Source organism: Nyctibius grandis, chromosome 25, assembly GCF_013368605.1.
Source record: "Nyctibius grandis isolate bNycGra1 chromosome 25, bNycGra1.pri, whole genome shotgun sequence".
Taxonomy (NCBI): domain Eukaryota; kingdom Metazoa; phylum Chordata; class Aves; order Nyctibiiformes; family Nyctibiidae; genus Nyctibius; species Nyctibius grandis.
This window is the reverse complement of record NC_090682.1, coordinates 3,267,236-3,287,810: the sequence shown is the minus strand read 5'-3', so window position 1 is coordinate 3,287,810 and position 20,575 is coordinate 3,267,236. Positions and strand designations below refer to the sequence as shown.

The following is a 20,575-nucleotide window of genomic DNA, read 5'->3' as shown; positions in this document are numbered from 1 at the left end:
GTCAGCTCCCTCTTTCTCCCTGCTGCAGTATGCTGGCTGGAACCTGCTGGAAGACGGGTCAATCCGGATAGAGGAGGCAACCGAAGATGCTCTCGGCACTTACACCTGTGTGCCTTATAACGCCCTGGGTACGATGGGCCAGTCTCCCCCTGCCCGACTGGTACTGAAGGTAACTCGCCTGCTTAACTCCTTGCTCCGCCGCCGGCAGGTTTGCCCTGGGTTGTGTCCCCTCGTGCGTCGCTCATCCTGCCTTCCTGTTCAGCACGGCGCTGCAGGGATGGGTGAAGTGTGGGGTTTTCTTTGATTTGGTTGTTAATTCTGTGCAGAAATTCAGGTTTTACTTAGTTTTTCTGAGCGCTCCTCTATGAAAAGAGCTCAAGGAGGGCTCTGTGCCCCCGAACTTGTCCGCTTACTTACACTGCTCCGCTTAGCCCTGCTGACCTGGGCTTGGTTTCATGGAGGATTTTAATAAATGGGTGATTTTAGCTCTGGAGATGCTCCACATGCTCCTGCTGGATGCGCAGCCCGAGGCTCGCTGGGCTGCCGGCGCGTTTCCCGGGGTGGGAGGGCTGGTGGTGGTGGTGAGGAGGGTTTGACGCTCCTTGCCTTTTCCCTTGGCTGCAGGACCCCCCCTATTTCACGGTGCTACCAGGCTGGGAGTACAGACAGGAGGCAGGGAGGGAGCTGTTGATTCCTTGCGCCGCTGCCGGAGACCCCTTTCCCATCATCGCCTGGAGAAAGGTACCCGGCCCTGCCAGACAAATCTGCAGTGCCTTTGGCTTTTGGTGAATATTGCAGACAGAGAAGCCACACTCTGTCCCGGTAAGAACAAACTGCAGGTACAAGCTGCTTCGCTTTGGGCTGAGCCACTGCCGTCCTGTCCCGCAGGTGGGTGGGGGAAGCCCGGCTTGTGGCCACCGAGTGCCTTAATCCCATGAAAACCTCACGGCAGCATCCGCAAAGCTGAGCGCTGCCCGTGCCCCAGCCCCTCTCCTCTTCCTCGCTGGCACTGCCTGCGGGACACCCTCCTCCGTGCCTGCCTGCGAGGTGGTCCTGGGCAGGACACAGCACGGACCTTCCGTGGTGGGAGGGTCCCACCAGAGCGTGTCTGGGGGTCTCCTGGCTGCGTTTCAGTGAGGGGCTGGATCGGTCAGTGGCTGCTTTGCTGCCCTGTGACTTTGAAGACCCTGGGAAGAAGCTGTTTTAATGATGCTGGACTGGGCATAATGATTTTGGGATGTCCCTTTCTGTAAAGCAGGGTGGGATCCGGTGTGGTGGCACAGCCTGGGAGCAACCAGGGCTTTCCAGTCCTCCTCCAGCCTTCCCTGCGCTTCCCACCTTCACTGCTCCTGTCGGAAAGCCACCGTGCAGGGGACCTCCCGGGCTCTTTGTCCCCCTGTCAGGATCTTCTCTCCAAGCCTCCTGTCCCCTTCTTAGGGGGGGCACTGTCCTCAGTCCTCGTGGCATGAGATGCTGGATCTCTTTGATTTCATTTTACAGCATGAGGAGGACCATGACTTGCACAGATTGCGAGTGACTTACCCAAAACTTGTTGGCCATTTAGTCTTTTTCTCCATCTTATTTTTCCTTTCCCTCCCCTCACCATTCTTATTCAGGTTTCTTTTCAACCCTTCTCGTGTCTTCTGGCGGTCCTCCTCATGTCCTGACTCTGGGCTTACCCTCCGGTCAGGTCTGGCTTGGGCTGAGTTTCCTAGTGCCAGCAGCAAGCTCCCTGCCAGCCCCCCAGCGCTGAGCAGTCTCTTGAAGGAAGATTTGGGCTTGGCACTGATAACCCTACGTGCCCATCTGCTCATCCTGCGTGGCATCGAACCGCGGGTCCCGGCGTCGATCGGCGGAGACCCCTGCGTGAAGAGCAGCCGAAGAGGGCTCAGCACAACACGGGATTTGCACAGCTTTGATGGGCGTAGACATGAGTTGTCACAAGATCCATTTTCCCACTTGCCTTGAGGGCTCCCGGGCACCTCCCCGTGCAGCCCTTGCTGCCCAAACCTCCGACGTGAAGGGTCCTGCCTCTCCTCTGCCGCTGGCTGAGGCTGAGGGGCAGTTTGGGCATCTCCTGCCCCGGCCTGGGCGGGTGTTTGCCGGGGGTGGCCAGTGCACCTTCCTCGCAGCGGTGTCAGGTTTGGATGGTGCTGGAGGTTGAGCCCTGGCGCGAGGGCTCGGTGTCCGTGCGAGTGCCGTGGGGGTTTTTCCGCTTGTGTGTGAGTGCTGAGCGCCAGCCTCCCTGACGATGCCTCTCGCGTTGCCCCGCCAGGTCCTCTCGAAAACGGGGGAACTGCCTGCCTTGCCACGACCGGAGAGACCAGATCCCTTGCCGGTGGCCGGCGGTGTCCCCTGGCCCGCGCAGGTAGCTTAGTGACCCCGCTGCCGCCTCACCCGGCCCCGCAACCCGCTTCTGAGTCGTGGATTTTTGTGTTTTTTTCCCCTCTCTTTGCCCGGCTCCCCCCCGCCGCTCCTTGCCCAAGGTAGGGAAGCCCAGCAGGAGCAAGCACAACACGCTGCCCGGCGGCACCCTGCAGATCCGCGCCCTCGGCAAGGACGACCACGGCGAGTGGGAGTGCGTCGCCACCAACGTCGTCGCGAGCATTACTGCCAGCACCCACCTGACCGTCGTAGGTACGGGCAGGGGACGGGTCCTCGGGGACGGCCGGTGGTGGGTCCCTGGGTGAGGTCCCCCAGGCAGCCTGTCGGTGAGGTGGGGATGCTTCCCATGGAAAGCAGTGTCTCCTTTAAATCTTACTTACCAGCAGCGCTGCCTTTGTCTGCTCTTATTTCGGCCACCTCTGGACACAGCTGTCCTGCTGCTATTTCTAGCAGAAACCCCAGGTGGCCCTTGCTTGGTGCAAGAGGAGTGGTGGCTGGGAGCAGACCCCTCTGCTTTTTGCTCCCCTTCAACCCTTCCCTCTCCCTCCGCAGGCACAAGCCCTCACGCCCCGACCAGCGTGCACGTCGTGGCCGCCATGACCTCGGCCAACGTCTCCTGGGAGCCCGGCTACGACGGTGGATACGAGCAGACTTTCTCAGTTTGGTACGGCCCTCTGTGAGTCATCCTGGCATGCTTTGCTCTCTGCTTCTTTTCCTTCCTAGCCGACCCGAGCTTCGAGCAGCCGAGGGGGAGGAGGAGGGTGGGTGAGGGCAGCGTGCCCGGCTCGGTGCCCGTGGGTGTTGTGGGGCTGAGCCTTGGAGAGATGGGTGGTGGTGGGATCACGTAGGTCCTGTGTTTCCTCTCCCTTCTGTGCTAGCCAGTGCCTCCGCCTGCCCCAGCGGGTTTTATTCTGCTTATGGCGCAAGGGGAGACGCTTTGCATTCATCTAACTTTGCCTCTGGCATCTTAATTTCAAGATAAACTGTTTACAAAGCTTAACAGCCAGGGAGAGGATGGGAAATGCAACCTTTATAGAGTGTGTCCTGGAAGAGCTGTGACTAAGCAGAAATGATCTCTGCGTGCTCTGCGGCTCCCTGGAGGTGGTTAAATCCTGGCTGAGTTCACGACCAGGAACGTGGAGGGGATGCTGCTTTCCCTTCCCGGGCCTGGGCTGGTGTTTTTCAGCCTTTCTTCTCGCTCTCTCCTTCCTGGCCTTCATCTGCTCTGATGATAGAGCGGAGATAAGCTGGGTGCAGCCTGTAGTGATATCGGCTCTGTTCCAGCCCGAGGCTGGACAGTCTGTGGGAGATGGGGAAAAAGGAGGAATGGAGCGAGCAGAGGAGAAAAACGAGGGAGGGAGCGGAGCAGTGCAGCCCTTGCTCTGATGGAAACGTCCTTGGGAAGGAGCGGTTAAGCCTCGGTGCTCTGGAGACGTGGCTCACCTCGGAGGGAGGTGGCAGCGGCTGCTGCTCCTACTCCGCAGCCGGGTTCCTGCCTCCTCCAGGCCCTTCCAGACCCCACGCTGGGGAGAGCAGCCAGCAGCGGGGAAGGGTGTTTGCACTGAGCTTGCCTTGGGGAATTTACAGCATGCTGTGGAGACCTGGAAGAGGGAGGCAGAGACCTGAGGGGGGGTGTGAGCCCTGGGGGCTGTGCTGTGCCTTGGGAGCAGGGACCCCAGGAGAGCTGGATGGTGCTGGGTCATCTGGTGCGGTCAGGAGAGCTGGCCAGCTGGAGGGCATGCGTTTGCCTCCCTGCCGTGACTGTGGGGTGCTGGAGCAAGACATGGCTTCGCCTCTCACAGGGTTCATGCTCTCCTTCCGCTGCTGCTGTTGTTGCTGCTGGAAAGGGATGGCCAGGGCCAGCGCAGCATCCCGCCCGCGTCTGCGCTCTCCCTCGGCCTGCTTGCTTCCATGGCTTGCTGCTGCTTCTCCTGCCTCACCTTTTGCTCCCTTTACAGCGTCTTTGCTCCATCTTTTGCTTCCCACTCGGGGGATTTACCTGGCTGTGTGCTGGTGGCTACGGACATGCCCACTTACCTGTGCAGAATAGACCTTCTGCTGCAGGACACGGGGCTCTTTCACCGTGCCGCTTCCTTGGCGGGGTTGTGGCTTGTGGAGGTGGCTGCACGCTCACATGTGCTGGGGTCGCGCTGGGGCGGCTCCAGGAGCTTTTTTTTCCCCTTGGGTTTGTGGGTTGTGGACCCCTGCGTGTCCTGTGCTCCCCCCGGTGCCTCTGCTGCGCTGCCAAACCCTGAGTGATGCCCTGAGTGGTGCTGGCAGCCCCTGACTTGTGCAAATATGGCAAAACTGGTGTTTTAGTTAATGTCTGTCGTGGGATTGCACGTGCAGGGCTACAGCTGAGGGAGAGCTTGGCTCTGGCTCGGGAGCTGTCGAGGTGTAAACGGGAACAGGACCCGTTTCCTGCTCCGGCTGTCCCCTTTGCAGCACTCTCCAGAGTAAAAATGCTCCAGCTTCCCCTTTAGCCCGTGGGATCTGACGGAGAGATCCTCCGAGCAGGGCTGTGGACACTGCTGTTGTCCCTGCCCCTGCTCCGAGGGTGGTGCACGGTGGAGGGCTGGTAACCATGTCCGTATGAACCGGGGGCTGCTGGCGGGACGGGACGGTGCCCCGTGCCTGGCTGTCCTCGCGTGTGCCGTCCCCGAGCCAGCTGCCCCTGTCCATACACATCGCTGCTGTCAGACCAAACCATCGCTCGGGAAAGCTCCATTCTCACTTGAGAAGTTAATGCTGCCTCTTTGTCCTCCCCGTCGGAGGCACCTTCCCTGAGGATGCTCCTTTTTCTCTCGGCAGGATGAAGAGAGCCCAGTTTGGCCCCCACGACTGGCTGTCTCTCCCTGTGCCAGCTGGGTCCAATTGGCTACTGGTGGATACCTTGGAACCAGAGACTGCGTACCAGTTCAGTGTCTTGGCTCAAAACAAGCTGGGCACCAGCTCCTTCAGTGAGGTGGTCACTGTGAACACTCTAGGTAGGTCCTCCATGGGCACAAGGGGAGGAGGGGGAAGGGGTTCAGGAGGTCCATGGGGAGGAGGAGTGTCCCTTTGCCTTGGTCCGTGCGTCCTGTCTGCTGGGGACAGGGATGGTGATCAGCAGCAGTAGTTTCCAGCCACATAGAAGATAGTTTGTGGAGGGTCCTGGATGAAGCTTGTAGACTCTGCTGGGTGCAGGAGGCTCCTGAGAGCTTGTCCTAAGAGACAGCGTGGGAGAGCTGTGCTGTGCCAGTCACCTTTCAGCTCTTCCATGAGTTCAGCTGGGGTCAGGAGGTATTAATAGAGCACAGAATCGCTAGCGTGCGGCTCAGAGCGGGAGCTAACACAAAGGGCCTCGCGCTGGCACCTGCCTTGGGGCTGTCTCAGGCAGAGGTGGAGGAAGCAGGAGGTTTTCTAAGGCTGTGCCTGTTTTCTTGGAGCCACTGCATCGTTAGTCCTCTGCTTTTTGGAAAGCCACTTCTGTATCTCTTGAGATAAGAGAGCACATGCCTGAGACGTGCCCTAAACTCCTGGAAGGTTGGAACTAGATGATCTTTAAGGTCCCTTCCAACCCAAACTGTTGTATGATTCTGTGAAGGGTGGGAACTGCCGCTGCCGTGGTGGTTCATCTGCTGCTGATGGGGCACACGTGGGAGAGAGCATCCTCCACCCTTCCCCTCGCCCCATCTCAAAGGTGTCCCTGTCCCATCTGCTCTTGTTTCCAGCATTCCCTATAACAACTCCAGAGCCTCTGGTGTTGGTTACCCCACCGAGGTGCCTAACAGCCAACCGGACACAGCAAGGCGTCCTCTTGTCGTGGCTTCCTCCCGCTAACCACACCTTCCCCATCGACCGCTACATCATGGAGTTCCGCGTCGCCGAGAGGTGGGAGATCCTGGACGATGGCATCCCGGGGACCGAGAACGAGTTTTTTGCCAAGGACTTGTCTCAGGTAAGTAGGGGCTGCCCACACCATGGCTCTGGGGAAGCTTTTGGAGTGGCTCGGTCCCCGTGCTGGGGTCTTCAAGGAGCTGGGCAAGGTTGGAGGCTGGGGTAGGGGACCTGATGGATGTGCTTGGTGTTTCAGGACACCTGGTACGAGTTCCGGGTCCTGGCGGTCATGCAGGATCTCATCAGCGAACCCAGCAACGTTGCTGGCGTGTCCAGTACAGGTAAGGGGTGGCTCCTTCTTCGGCCTTCGGCTGTGGGAGCACCTCTGCTTCTGCAGGTGCCTGAGCTAGCGCTCAGGTCGTGCATCAATACTTGCTTACGACAGCGATGGCTGGTTTTGTACTTCTGCCTGAGATGCTTGGGCTGTGAGCTGGGCTGGCGGGTGCATGGTTATGATCGGTGTCCTGGGCACGCTGCTGGCCCCGTGCCGCCTCCTGATGCAGAGGGACCAGCGGGCAAGGACAAACTGTCCTGTTTAGCCCTTCCCGCGGAGCGCAGTGCTGTCAGGCATCTGCTGGCACAGAGCTCTGCGGGGTGCCCGGAGAACAAAGCTCTGACCGGGCACTGCGCAGCCTGGAAATGGGGATGAAAGGTGCAGAGAGGGAAATGTAGCACTGCAGTGCAGAGTCCGAGGGGAAAAGGGCTGTGCCAACAGGAGACTGCAACACGCTGCAGCTCGTGCACGTACCCTGCGCCTCGGTCCAGCTTGGAGGATGCTCCTCGAGCAAGGGATGGATGGGGACATGTGATGGGGAAGGCGAGGGCAGCGCGAGGAGGAGGGCACGAGGCGAACCCTGCTTTTATGATAGCTCTGGTGGAAAAGCTGAGGAGCCACCCAGCTTGGCTGTGTGCAGGAACGCAGCGGTCTCCCTCTGCCCCCAAGTGGTACCAGCGCCGTGCCCAGAGCCTGCCCATGCTCCTCGCCTGCAATTTTTCTGATGGGGTTTGGCAGTGCCCATGGGGTCTGTGTGTGTCTGTCTGGTGCTCCGGGCAGGGGGATGCGGCGCTGGTGTGTGCGGGGTTTGCAGCCACCAATGGCCGCAGCTAAGGTCTAAGGCATGGAGGCTTCTTCCCTGGGGGTCTATCGGCTAAGACGAGAAGATTTATCTGATGCGAGGTCGCTGAACCCCTTGGCAGTGGCCTGCAGCAGTGCTGACTGCTCTCCCCAGCTCTTTACTTATCATTCCTGGTACCGGTTGCCTTCACGCTGGGGTAGGTCCCCAGGGAGGCAGCAGGCAGGGGTGCGTGTGTAACACCTAAGTGTTGTGTTTTACCCCCCCACAGACGTATTCCCTCAGCCTGACCTGACGGACGAGGGTCTAGCCCGCCCAGTGCTGGCTGGCATCGTTGCCACCATCTGCTTCCTGGCTGCCGCCATCCTCTTCAGCACCCTCGCCGCCTGCTTCGTCAACAAACAACGCAAACGCAAGCTCAAGCGCAAGAAAGGTGAGCCCGTACCCGGTGTGCTTCCTCCCTCCCTCCCTCCCACCTCCTCCTCATTTCTCCTCCCTGGTTGTGTTGTGGTAACCTTCTTCCCTATCTGTCTCTTCTTCCGTCCGTGCGCGTCCTCAGGTGAAGCCCTGACTTCATCCCCTGGCTGTGCCTGAAAGCGCCCGTGGTCGGGAGCGGGAGAGGCAGGGTGGGTGAAGAGGCGACAGAGAAAACTAGCCTGGGATTGCCGAGGGAGCGCGCTCGCGTGGTGATAACTCCTAGAGCCGGGGGTTTAGGGCTGGGGTGTCCCCTGGGCCAGAGGTGGGGGGCACTGCTCGCCTCCTCGAGGTCCCCCCGGAGCTGGGCTCTCCAGCCGCTCCCACCCAGCTCTGCCCGATGGCCACGGTAGGCTAGAGAAGACCCCCGCAAAGGAGACCCTGCCGCTCTGCTTCCCGAAAGCTGGGGCTGCAGCCGCCGTGCGGGGGCGGCTGGTAGGGAAAAGGGTGGCTGGGGAGCCGGAGAGGGCAGGGGAATGGGCTCCTTAGCCTGCGGCAGCAGGACGGGCAGGACCCTGTGACGGGAGCTGTTTGTTGTCAGCAACCATTAAAGCACTGGAGCAATGAAACCTTGGCCTCGCACTGAGTGTCTTTTGTTGTCTTGATGTTGAGTTGGTCTTGTCTCTGTCGTGCTGCGCCTCCTTAGCGTTCTCTTCTTTCCCCTTTTTTGTTCTCTTCCAGACCCTCCTCTCTCGATAACCCACTGCAGGAAGAGTTTGGAGTCCCCGTAAGTATCTGTCTTAGATGTGGCACCAGGCTGTGGGTCCTCAAGGTGCCTCCTTCCTACAGTTGTTGCAAGGCTCCAATGGAAATGTCTGACCTTGTTTGGTTGCATCTTCCTGAGTCTGAGATGGGGATGCCTCATGCTTTGGCTCCTGGACCGTTGCAAAATGTCCCCGGTGCTGGTGGATCTTAATCTTGATTTTTTTTTTTTTTTGGTTCATCCACTACACCGAAATAACCATGCCTGCACTGTCTCTGATGGGTCTGCTACCTTGTGCCCTGCAGTCCTGTTTGAGGCTTTCTGGATAGGGATGAGTGAACAATTGTGATGCTCTCTGCCTTTTGAGGCGCTCAGGCTTAAGTCTGAGTGTTGCGAAAGGGGAAAAAGTTGGTCTGAAATGATCCGTCAGCATCTCCAAGCGAGACGCTGAGTTCTGCGGGAGGGGACGTTTGCCTGATGTCCCTCCTCTCAGGGGCTTTCCCAGGCGTGGATAGCTCAGGTGAGCGTAGGAAGCCTTTGGCGGAGTTGGAAGTGAGCTCTGGATCTGTCTTTTGTCCTGCTGGGGCTGCGGAGTTTGTTGCAAGGCGTTGGCGTGAGCTGCCTGCCCTGGGGGGGATGCTGAGGATGCAAGGAGTGGGGACAATGTGTGCTGCTGCTGGTCCTCTGGCCTGTGCTGTGGCCAGGCAAGACTCTGCCGTCCTGGTTAGCCCCTGTGAATTTCTCCCAGCGGTTCCTCTTTTGGGAGCCAGTTGCACTTTGTTTTCCGGATCCAGCTGGTGGCTCTTCTGGGTGAGAAGACCTCCTTTCCCCTCCGGGTGACCGTCCCCTCTCTCGGTTTGTCTCCCCTGTGGTCCAGGTTGTCTTCCGGCAAGGTGAGTCCCGAGAGCATCCGCACGCTCCGTCCCCCCTCGGAGTCCTCTGACGACCAGGGCCCGCAGGCCAAGCGGATGCTGAGCCCCACCAAGGAGAAGGAGCTCTCCCTTTACAAGAAGACCAAGCGAGCCATCAGCAGCAAGAAGTACAGCGTCTCCAAGGCGGAGGCCGAAGCCGAGGCCACCACCCCCATCGAGCTCATCAGCCGCGGGCCGGACGGCCGCTTTGTCATGGACCCGGCGGAGATGGAGCCCTCCCTGAAGACGCGGCGGATCGAGGGCTTCCCCTTCGTGGAGGAGACGGACATGTACCCCGAGTTCAGGCAGTCGGACGAGGAGAACGACGACCCCGTCGTCCCCGCCTCTGTCACCGCCCTGAAAGCCCAGCTCACCCCTCTCTCCTCCAGCCAGGAGTCCTACCTTCAGCCACCAGCATACAGCCCCCGGTTCCACCGGGCGCTGGAGGGTCCCGGCGCCCTGCAGGCCACCGGCCAGGCCCGCCCGCCGGCCCCCCGGGCTTTCCACCACCAGTTTTATGGTTACCTCAGCAGCAGCAGCCCCGGGGAGGTGGACCCGCCACCCTTCTACATGCCAGAAGTCAGCCCGCTGAGCTCGGTCATGTCCTCCCCGCCGCTGCCCGCCGAGGGGCCCTTCGGACACCCCGCCATCCCCGAGGAGAACGGGGAGAACGCCTCCAACAGCACGCTGCCCCTGGCCCAGACCCCCACGGGGGGCCGGTCCCCCGAGCCCTGGGGCAGGGCCGAGTTCCCCTTCGGCGGCCTGGAGCCGGCCCCCGCGCCGTTCCCCCACCAGCTCCAGCCCTGTGAGGCGGCCGAGGGCTCCCAGCCCACCGGTTGCCTTCCTCGGGGGCCACCCCCTTCCTCCCTCCAGGTGGTCCCCGCGTCCTACCCGGGCATCCTGCCCCTGGAGGCACCAAAGAGCTGGACCGGCAAGTCACCGGGCAGGGGCCAGCCCTCTGTGCCCACCACCACCAAGTGGCAGGACAAACCTATGCAACCCATGGGATGTCAAGGGCAGCTAAGACATACCAGCCAAGGTATGGGCATACCCGTGTTGCCTTACCACGAACCGTCCGAGCCCGTCGGCCCCAGCGGCACAAGCACATTCAGCCTGGACACCAGGTGGTACGAGCCCCAACCCCGACCTCGGCCCAGCCCTCGGCAGGTCAGGAGGGCTGAGCCCAGTTTACATCAGGTGGTGCTACAACCTTCGAGGCTTTCTCCTCTGACCCAAAGTCCCCTCAGCTCCCGCAACAGCTCCCCGGAGCTGACCGCCCGTGCCCGGCCCCGGCCGGGCCTCATCCAGCAGACGGAGGTGTCGGAGATCACCCTGCAGCCCCCCGCCGCCGTCAGCTTCTCCCGCAAGTCCACGCCGTCAACGGGGTCCCCCGCGCCCAGCAGCCGGGGAGGCAGCCCCAGCTTCCGACCTACCACCGCCTTCACCTCCCTGGCCACCGGCTACTCCGGCTCCCAGGGCTCCTCCCTGCCCGTGGACACCATGGATGTTTTCGGAGACATCCCCTCTCCGAGGAGGGCTGGCGAGGAGATTCTCCAACCGGAGCCGACATCCACCACGGTAGCCACCACGGGGTAAGTGCGTGAGCCCCGTGGTACCCCCCTGACCCCCCTCCTGGCTTCCCCCACCCTGCCTCACCCGCTCCCTCCGACTCCCTCCCCGCCATCGCCATCCCAACTCGTAGGGTCTCTCTGGGCGCGCTGCAGCATCCCTTTTGGGGTCGGTGTCCCGCGGGCTTTGCTAGGAAGAGGCTGGTGCCGTGGGTTGCATGGCCGCTGCCCCAGAGAGCTGGGTTTTAGGCAGGCCACCTTCCCGGTGCCGGCAGCGCGCTTGCCTCCTCCCCAGCCGCTCCCTCGGGCACCCGGGAGTGCCGTGACTCGGGCTACGGGCCGTCGACCAGGCGTACGAAGGCCTGGCTCCCGGCTTGTGTAGGTAAGTGTCCTGGTGTCACCGGCGGTTGTTTCCTCTTCTAGCTGCTGGCTCTTGGCTTTCTTCGAACGTTAGGGCCGCCGCGCCTCTGTCTTCCTCCTCTTCCTTCCCGCGGAGTCTAGAGAGCTTTAATGCATGACAGAAACAGCTATCACGGTCACCGCCCCACCTGCAAAAGGGATGCTGCAGCCCCAGGACGCGGGCAGGGAGAGATCGAGGACTTTAGCCACACCAGCAGCATGTCAGGAGAGGAGGAAAAAATAAAAATAAACTAACCCCAGCGGAGATCGGGAGGCTGCCGGCACGCTCAGATCCTGCCCTAAAGAGGGATGTGGCTGCACTAGACAGTAGCAGCTGGTTTTCCAGGTACCAGGGTTGCTCCAGGCAAAAAGCGTCTCTTTCTCTTTCTCTCTCTCTGTATTTCTCCTCTTTCCCTCTGTCTTTCACAGCACCTTAGACCCCGTAGCCGTGCTTTCGTCCCATCCTTTCGTCTCGCTTCATTTTTGGCTTGTTGTCTGGTGGGGTTGAACCCCCCTCCCCGCCTCCGGCTTGCGGCAGAGAGGAGTCGGGGGGCTCCGGGGGGAGCCCAGCCCCACGGAGCCGGCGCGCTCGGAGGCGTACGGAGCGGAGGCGCGTGTTTTGGGGAGGGGGGAGGCAGCGTTTCACCCCCCCGCAGCAGTGCCCTCCGCATTTCACTCCCGCCCTCTGGTACCTGGAAGCGTTATGGCCTTAGCAAACCCCTCCGGCACGGCTGGGGTGTGCAGGGGGGGAAGGATGGAGGGCTCAGGGGAGGGGAGAGGAGCTGAACGAGCCTGAAACGCCTTCTGTGTGCCTCTGGAGAACACAGCTACGGAGCGATGCAATTAAACACGTAGACGTAGGTCCACGTCTCCCAGCCGGGGCACCCCGAGGAGACGCAGCTCCAGGACAGACCCGTGTTCGAGCAGCGCTGTCGTCCGTGCTTTTACGCAGTGTATCCATTCGCTTTGTTGGTTATTGTTTTCGTTTCTTCTTTTTTCCTTTCTCTTCTGTTTCTTTCCCCCTTTTCTTCTCCAGCCTCGTTTCGTTTGTGTTTCGGTTTGGTTTCTTTCCCTCCTTTTCCTTTGGAGTTGTTGACGTGCTGATGTGTTGCGGAGCTCGGCTCCTTGCGGGTGTTGATAACTGCTTTGTTTTTGATTAATCTCAGCTATCTGGGCAGTGTTGTCGAGACAAGCTTCTCCTCAGCTCAATAGGTAAGGGTGATCCATGTCCGAAAGGATGGTGTGGGCGCTGTGGAGGGTGGCCGGGAGCGGGGCATGAGAGGGGACACGGAAGGGGCTTTTCCAATACCATCTCTTCCTTTAAAGGGGAATAAGGAATCCGAAAACACTAGGAAACACCTCTGGACGCACAGTCTCTGTGGCTTTTGGGTTTCCCCTCCCAGCAGCACGCCGCTGCTCCCCTGACTTCGGGGAGGCGGCGGGGCTGGAGAGCCTGGTGGTGGCAGCCGTGGCTTCACGTTGGGGTTTGGGGTGAGCCAAGCTGCTGTCTCCTCGTGGACGCCCTTCCTTTCTTGGAGGACGGCGACACATGGCACCCTCGGCCCCAGCAGGGCTTGCGTGGCGCGAGGGTTGTGCGGTGTTAGGGAGGTGCGTGTTGAGGTGGGCTTGTCCCAGATGATCCAGACCAGGAGGAGCTCTTGGCCACCCCCTGGAGCCAGGTAAACAGCCACATCTGGAGCAAACAGCTGCAGACAGCGTGCTCGGAGTGGGGCTCCAAAAATCGGTCTCCATTGCAGTCCAGGACATGGAGTATTTTGTTCCCATCAGTACCTGGATCTGTTTTCTTTTTCCCAAGTCTTCTCAGTCATGGAAAATGGGAGAAGGCTCTCTTTGAAGATGGACTGTATGGTTGGCAGCAGCGTAACTACAGTTTCAGGCTGCTAGTGACGTGTTTTATCGTTCCTGTCACAAGTGTAGTCATAGTAAAAGCCCTCCCTCTCTGAAATACTCCTTGGAGAAATCTTTGACTTCTGACCCAGCTGTAATTAAACAGCCCTAAGCAGATCTTGAAAGACTCTCCCAAGAAAATACCTCTCGGGCTGCCTTCATGGGGCCCGTTTCCTAGATGGCCATCCCTGGAAGGGGGATGGAGTAGTTGGGAGGTGGTTTTCAGACCTGAGAAGCAGAGAATGTCACTAAAACTGCTAAAGCCAGATGGGGTAATAGTCATTCCTGACCCCAAGGACTGGGAACGCTGACTGTTTGACTGTCAGCCAGGCTGGTTATGAAAGGAGGGGTGGGATTGCAGATGGGACTGCTTCTAGGGCATGGCCATGGCCGAGCTTCCTTAGGACAGGTCTTATGAAAACTTGAGCTTTGCTGCCTTGGATGGGAAGAGTCAAGGTCTGGCCGGTGCTCTCCTAACAGCCTGAGGAGCCTTGTTGGTCTGGCAAAGAGCCGCAAGAGAGAGAGATGAGACACCTAGAGAAATCAGGTAGATATTTCCAGGAGAGGGGAATTCCTCCAGCTGACATGGAGGGTTGTCCTGGGGTGGGGATAGCAGGAGAGGCGAGGAAAGAGTGTCGGGTCAGGGCGATGGGAGCAGGTACAGGATGTGTGTTCCATGGAGGAGCCATCCTCTTGGCATGGCAAAACCCCTCCTGTTCGAACCCCGCAGCCTCCAAAGCTCTTGAGCGCTTGGCCACCACTTTCTGCTTTTTTCCCCTGCTGATCCCAGAGCAGGGTGTCCCACGAGGCGCAAAGCTAGCACCAAGCCTTGGTGACATCTGGGCTGTGCCAGACTTCTTGAAAAACAGGGAAGCCCTTAGAGGACATGACTCTGTTCTTTCTGTGATGCTTCCCTGCTCCGGGAGCATTAGGGACACGAGTGAACATGGCTTTAGCACAGCAGAGGTGAGTCCAGGCTCACGTCTGAGTTCAGTGTGGCTCTTGCAAGATCCTGGCTGGCTCCTGTCTCTGGTGCTGGGTGCCATGGGCTGATGGGGTGTCAGGAGCAGGGTCACGTCACCCAGCAGGACGCTTGCTGAGGAGCAGCCGTGCGTCCTACTCTGAGATGCTGCTGGGGGTTGGAGACGCAGGAGCGGCTCCAGAGTCATTATCCCCAAAAATGGGAAGCCAGAAGAATAAATCTCACTTTAATAAGCGAGGAATCCTGTAAAGAGCCCAGCCAAGTAATTTCTTGATGATTTGGGGTCATAAAATTGTCGGTGCATGCAGAGCACAGGGATTTTTATAGCAGACCAGCCAAATTTCTGTGCTGCAGTAATAAAAGCTGAGAGGAGGAGAGGGGGAGAGGCAGTTTGCAGGCTGGGTGGCGGCTGCAGCACGGTGGCTTTCGCTGGGTGAAGGTCAGGTAGTTTTTACCCATGGGCAGGGATAAATAATGCCGTTACTGAAGTGGCACGAGCAGTTTTCCCATCTTCTTCTCTTCGGGTGCAGCGATGCATCTCCTAACGGGGAAGAGGGGGCTGTCATCTCCCTGCAGAGGGAAACCCAAAAACCACAGACATGGCACCAAGCTCCTGTGTCCCTCGGCACCGGAGCAGCGCTGCCGACGCCGGGAGTCCGGGGGCTTGGCCGCAGCGTAGCGTTGAGTGACCAAGGGACGTCGGCGCCAGGCGTGCGGGAGGAGGAGCACCCCTCCCTCCCCGCTTGAAAGAAAACAGGTTCCCCTTTAAAGACTGTCCATGTGCTGATCCTCTGCATGTGTTTCATGCCTCCTCCCGCTTGGAGAAGTTGTGAGTCTGCTTGTCTGAGTGCGTTTTCCTTTTCTTTCTTAATTATTATGATTTTTTTTTTCTTTTCAGTCTCTTTAATTTACTTATATATTTTTCTCACTCCTGTTTTTCATTTATCTTCCTCTTCTCCCCTCCCTTCCCCATGACTCTATCCCCCTCTTCCTCTCCAGTCCAGCCCCTTTTCCCTCGCCCTCTCTCCTCTCCCGTCAGCATGGTGGAGTCCGTTGTGTAGATGAGTTGTGGTGTCTGCAGACCCGTAGAAGGGACCCCCTTCTCCGGTGTGCTCTCCGCTGTGACCGGCCCCTTCCTCTCTCATTATGGTGCCCTGGCAGCAGCAGCAGCTCTGGGGCAAGGGGCCATGGCTGCTGTGTTTCTCTAGCACCTCTCGCGCTGAAGGATCTCAAGCGATGCACGATGGCATTCTGGGATGGAGGCAGCAACCAGCGCTGCCTCAGAGCAGAGGGGGAATTTGGACTTGCAGGACATCTCATGGGATCGTGCAGGACTTGAGCTTGAGACGGAGCCTCGTGTAGGTGAATTGAGCTCTTCGCCTGAGGAGGATGAAGGGATGAAGGACGCGATGGACTCTGGTCCAAGAGGATGCTCTAACTGGTCCAAGTGGATGCTCCAACATGTCCAAACTATTCCTGGATGTCAATGTCTTGACTCAAGGAGAGAAGAAGACAGCGAGTGTGTGTTGAGACCTCCATGGGGTGAAATATGTGTTGTGCCCTTGAATCTCCTGGGCTCTTCCTTTACGTGGGTTCCCCCTTTTGGGTGGACAGAGGTTGGTGGTGCTTTCATGGACCTTCTCCCTTACATCTTTGCTTCGTATGTGGAAAGGTGTTTGAAGAAGAGCAGCTGTGCGTTGGGTTGGATAGCTCTTCTCCCCTAGCTACCTCCTCCTGTCCTGGGGCTCTCTGAGGTCCCTCAGTACCTTCGTGGCCTCTCCAGTACCTTTCTGTCCATGCAGTTCAGACCCTTGCTCGTTCAGAAGGGTTGTCCTTTGAAGACTTGAGGAAAACTGCTGCTCCAGGTGTTTGTGGCGCCTCGCAGAAGGCTTGTGTCAGGAATTCACGTGTGCTGCTTGACGCTCCTTTGCTTGGCTCTAGACTGAAGTCTGTAGAAGAAGTTTGCCCGCCTCCCCGAACCTCTTGTCTGTTGGTGTTTAGGATCTCTCTCATGCATGACCAGCTGCCCAAAATGCTAACTCTGGGGGCAGGAAGAGGCTTTTGGCTGAGCTTAAACTGAAAATTAATTTGAAAGAGTCGCAGCCCTTTGAAGAAACAAAGGGCAGAGCAGATAAAATTTGGCTGGTTGAGTAGCGCCGTTTAGTCCTCTGTATCTCTTCCTTGCCAGAGGTCAGGCAGTATTTATGGTGACACACGGGTTCAGCGCACTCGCTGTTTGTGTGTATAAATACAAGTCCAATTAAGGAGAACTAGTGGAAATGAGCTTCAGGCAATTTCCTCATAATCCCTTGAGTAAATCTGACTAATTTTCTCAACGTGCCACAGTAGCATCTTCTTAGAAGGAAAAAAGAATGGGAAGAGCGAGAGCCTTTTACAAATTGAGCTTTAATAATATTAGCAAAGTTGTCTGAGTGGTAGGAACAGGCAGTAGAAGGCAGATGGTGACGGGCAGGACGGTGGCAGGATCGCCAAGCTCGCCAGCATCGCAGGCTTGGCACACGTAATCTCTGTGGGAGATGGACTGGGGCTGGAGCAGCTGAGGTCACCGTTAGCCAAGTACCTGTGTGAATGTAACTATTGTGCATATCATGGAATGGTGGATATAGATGGGAAAAGCCTGTTACTGGCCATTCAAGCAGGAATGACTGCGGGGAAGTCCCATGCTGTTGGCCCTCTGGGTCGCTGTGGTGTTACTCTGAGCCAGCGTGTGCCCAGCGGCTGTCGCGTTGGTGCAACTCAGCGGGTAGTGCCCCAACAGAGCCCGGAGCCGCCGCTCGCAGCATCTCTCACGAGAGCCTGGTTGTACTTGGGAAGAGGGCTTTTAAGCACTGCAACCATACGGGCTTGTAAACGTCTTTCCTATGGGGTAAAGCTCTCGCTTGGATCCAGCACTGCCAGCTTGTCTAATGAGTTGCTTCATCTTCGGCTGATGTGCTGCTCTGCTGGGAGCTGGACCAGAGGCTCTCCAGGAGCACCCATGCCTTGATGTCTCTGTTGCGATGGGAAACATGAAAAGGGGCTTTTCTCTACCCAGTGCCTGGGTTTCTGTTGCATCTGCTGTGCCCCAGCTGCTGCATCAATCCACGCTGCGCTTCTCTTGATGCTCTCCAATGCTGCTGGCAGAACTGAGAAGCTTTGCAATCACGCACATCTTCAAAAACAAACCCCTTCTGCTCCCCGAGGGGAAAAATCCCTTGGGGACTCTTCGCCTGAAGTATCGCTGCTCCAGCAGCCGCTTGGGATCTCAGACGTGAAGCGTTGCTGTCACGCCGTGCTACCTGCAGTGGGGGGACGTGCAGAGGAAAGCCTGTGGGGTGTCTTCAGTGCCGGAGAGGTTCCACCCAAAACCCGAGGGAGGCGAGAAGCTCCACGCTCGCCGTAGGTGGACGTGCTGCTGTGCTGCAGCCCGGGCATGCTGGGTCTCCACGCTTCAGCCCGTGTGCTCGCCCGTTCCCCGCCGCTCCCACCAGCACCGGTTTTGCAGCGCTGGATGGGTCGCACCTGACTGACAGACCAGGAATGAGGGGGATGAGTTCGGCCACGGCTTTTTGGTGACAAGGCAGGAGTCTGAACGTGCTGGTGCTGCCTCCTCGCAGTCAGTTGAGGTGACTCTGCTGCCTGCCCGTCCTGGTGTCGCCTGCGGGGTTTGCTGATCCCTGCCCCAGTCGCAGACGCCTGAAGATGCAGGAGTTGCCATCAGCGCTGTCCTCTGCAGGGCTGGTTTGAAAAGGTTTGGTCGCTGACCTCCCATGACCGCATTGTGGGAGCAGAAGAGCATCATCTCCTCCTTTGAAGGGCAGGCCAGGCTCGGTAGAGGCACGCTGGTTTAAATCTGCAGGCTTCTCTCTCTGGAGCCTGGCTGCAAGGGTTGGTTTTATTGCAATGAAAGACACTTTGTGGATGCTTCCCCTGTCACCTCTGGGCACCTTGTGTGCAGGTTGCTCTGTGGTGGCTCGGGCTGATCCTCTGCTGCCTTGGCTCAGACTTCTCCTTCGGCAGCGTTAGGTGTTGGTGCAACTTGGAGGGGTGTGAAGGTACAACGGAGAGGGGGAAGGAGATGGGAAAGCAGCAAGAGGGAGGGATGCTGTTATAGATGAGAGCTGGACTGAGTGCACTAAGGAGAGGGTTTTCCTCTGCTGCCCTGCTCTCTGCAGCAGTCGCACTGTCCGATCCTTGGATGGGAAGAGCAGGTACGGTGAAGAAAATAGAGCAAAAAAAAAAACCCTTTGCAAAGGGGAGGAGACCACTTAACCTTGAACTGGTTCCTGTAGCAGAGTTTCTCAGGGGCTAAGGCTGGAAATATATCACTTACAACTGCTGGCTCTCCTGCAGGAAACACCCCTTTGCAAATCCCCTCCTTGTGCCTCGCGATAAAGCCTTGTCAGTGTTTTTGTTTCCATGTCCTGTCCCGCAGGGCGAGAACACCCGGCTCCCAGCCCCTCGGTGTTCAGGAGCAGACGCTCCCGTGCTGTGGCGTTTCTGTTGTCGCTTATAGCAGGGACCCGGGACCGAGGTACTGCTCCCGGCTGTGTCGGCGTGTGCCCTTCGTGTCCCTGTCTGTCATGTGGCCCTTGGGTTTTTTTGGCCGTGGGAGCAGGGTCCTGCCTCCCTGCTGTTTGTGGAGCCGAGTGGCTCATGGTGCCCGTCTCGATGCTGCCGTGCTGCTTCTGCCTCTCTCTTCCTCTCTCTCTCCATCCCGAGGGGTTTCCCCACCACTTCCCAGAAATGCCTTATCGGACATAGGATCTGCCCCGTCCTTGTTTTGTTGTTGCGCGGTGCTGGCATGGCAGGCAGGTGAGCTGGGGGGCCGGCGGCTCTCTTGCGGGGCCGGCGTTGGACATCACTGGCGGGACCGGCCGGGCTCGCGGCACCGCTCGGCGACGCGGAGGAGACGCAGGGGGACCCCACGCAGCGGCACGTGCGGGCGCCTTGCTGCCTCCCCGCGCCTGGCTGGCCCCGCTCCCTCGGCCCTGGCGTTCTCACCTTTTCCTTTCCCACGGCACAGCTGGCCGGGGTCGAGCGATCCCCCGCCGGGGACGTCCTGAGGCCCGAGCGTGGCCGAGAGCCGCTGACGGCACCTGTCTGCTTTTCCTTCCTAGAAAACGTCCATCTCCGTCCGGGGACGCTGCTGCACCTGAGAGGCTCGAAGCTCTGAAATACCAGCGGATAAAGAAGCCCAAAAAGTCATCCAAGGGCTCGTCGAAAGCCAGGAAACAATCCAGTGAGTGCGAGGACCCCGCGGTCCCCAACAGCATCCCTTCTGTCCTGCCGTGGGCAGAGCTTGGGCAGGTCTCTTGGGGGGGTCTCCGAGCCCCTGCCTGGGTGCTGTCCTCACCCCGGGCTGCCCTCCCCTGCTCCCTCCCTGCCTCCAAACCCGGTTCCCCTTCCATGCCTCTCCCATCTTTAGTGATTTCTTTTGGATTTTATTTTTGAGCATTAATTTATTTGTCCTGATGCTCCCTCCTCGCCAGGCAGCCGGGTTTGGGGCCAGGCTTGCCGTGACCCCCCTCTTAGGGCATGCAAAGCCCTCTGCCTGCTGCCGGCTCTGGCCCCATCTGCCTTCTCTCTCCCCCCCGCAGACGGCTCTGCCTCCCAGGTTCAGCACCTTCCCAGCTCTCAGGTACTGTGGCCTGACGAAGCTGTCTGCCTCCGCAAGAAGAAGAGACACCCTCGTCAGGACCCCTTCGCCCGCCTCTCGGCGCTCAAGGATGACCTCTGCCACCGGCAGCTCCCCGAGGACCAGACAGCCATTCTCAACAGCGTGGACCACGACGACAGCGGCGGGCACGCCACCTTGCTTTAGCCTCGCGCCGGCCCGAGAAGGTTAAAAGAGGAGGGGGTGGAGGGAGCCGACGGCAGGGGGAGAGGTGGGGGACACCCCTATGCCGAGGGGTTCGGCGGCTCGTGGTGGGGACAAGCTGCGGGGGGACCCTGGGTTAGGGGGAGGATGCCTGGGGCTGGGGGCTCCTCGGATCCGCTTGTCCCCCCACCCCGGATGGCTTCGGTGGGGCAGGAAGGGGGACATTGCACCTCGGTTTTGGAAAAGATCTCTAGGCATAGGTGGAGCTTTGACATCTGCTTCTGCAGCGCGCATTTAGGGGGGGAGTGTGGAATTGAGCAGCTGGCCCTCCATCGCCAGAAGAAATTAAATGACACAGGGTGTAATTAATTGACAAGAAACTAACAACCCAGACGGGAACTGGTAATCCCATGAATCTGATTATGATAAAAACACGACCAAATAATCCCAGGAAAGCCGTAATTGTGAAAAT

At 58.9% G+C, this 20,575-nt stretch overlaps 1 protein-coding gene across 1 annotated transcript in view; it reads left to right on the top strand.

Annotated features, from left to right (window-relative positions):
* The window catches only part of IGSF9B (immunoglobulin superfamily member 9B), a 34,787-nt gene extending 14,681 nt beyond the window's left edge, over nucleotides 1-20,106 (top strand). The window contains exons 9-20 of the mRNA XM_068418385.1: nucleotides 29-169; nucleotides 625-741; nucleotides 2,487-2,637; nucleotides 2,938-3,049; nucleotides 5,197-5,372; nucleotides 6,099-6,325; nucleotides 6,461-6,545; nucleotides 7,609-7,770; nucleotides 8,493-8,538; nucleotides 9,392-11,017; nucleotides 19,403-19,524; nucleotides 19,883-20,106. Of these exons, the coding sequence (XP_068274486.1) occupies nucleotides 29-169; nucleotides 625-741; nucleotides 2,487-2,637; nucleotides 2,938-3,049; nucleotides 5,197-5,372; nucleotides 6,099-6,325; nucleotides 6,461-6,545; nucleotides 7,609-7,770; nucleotides 8,493-8,538; nucleotides 9,392-11,017; nucleotides 19,403-19,524; nucleotides 19,883-20,106 (3,189 nt within the window). The remainder of the gene's footprint in view (nucleotides 1-28; nucleotides 170-624; nucleotides 742-2,486; nucleotides 2,638-2,937; nucleotides 3,050-5,196; nucleotides 5,373-6,098; nucleotides 6,326-6,460; nucleotides 6,546-7,608; nucleotides 7,771-8,492; nucleotides 8,539-9,391; nucleotides 11,018-19,402; nucleotides 19,525-19,882) is intronic.
* The last annotated feature ends 469 nt before the right edge of the window (nucleotides 20,107-20,575 follow it).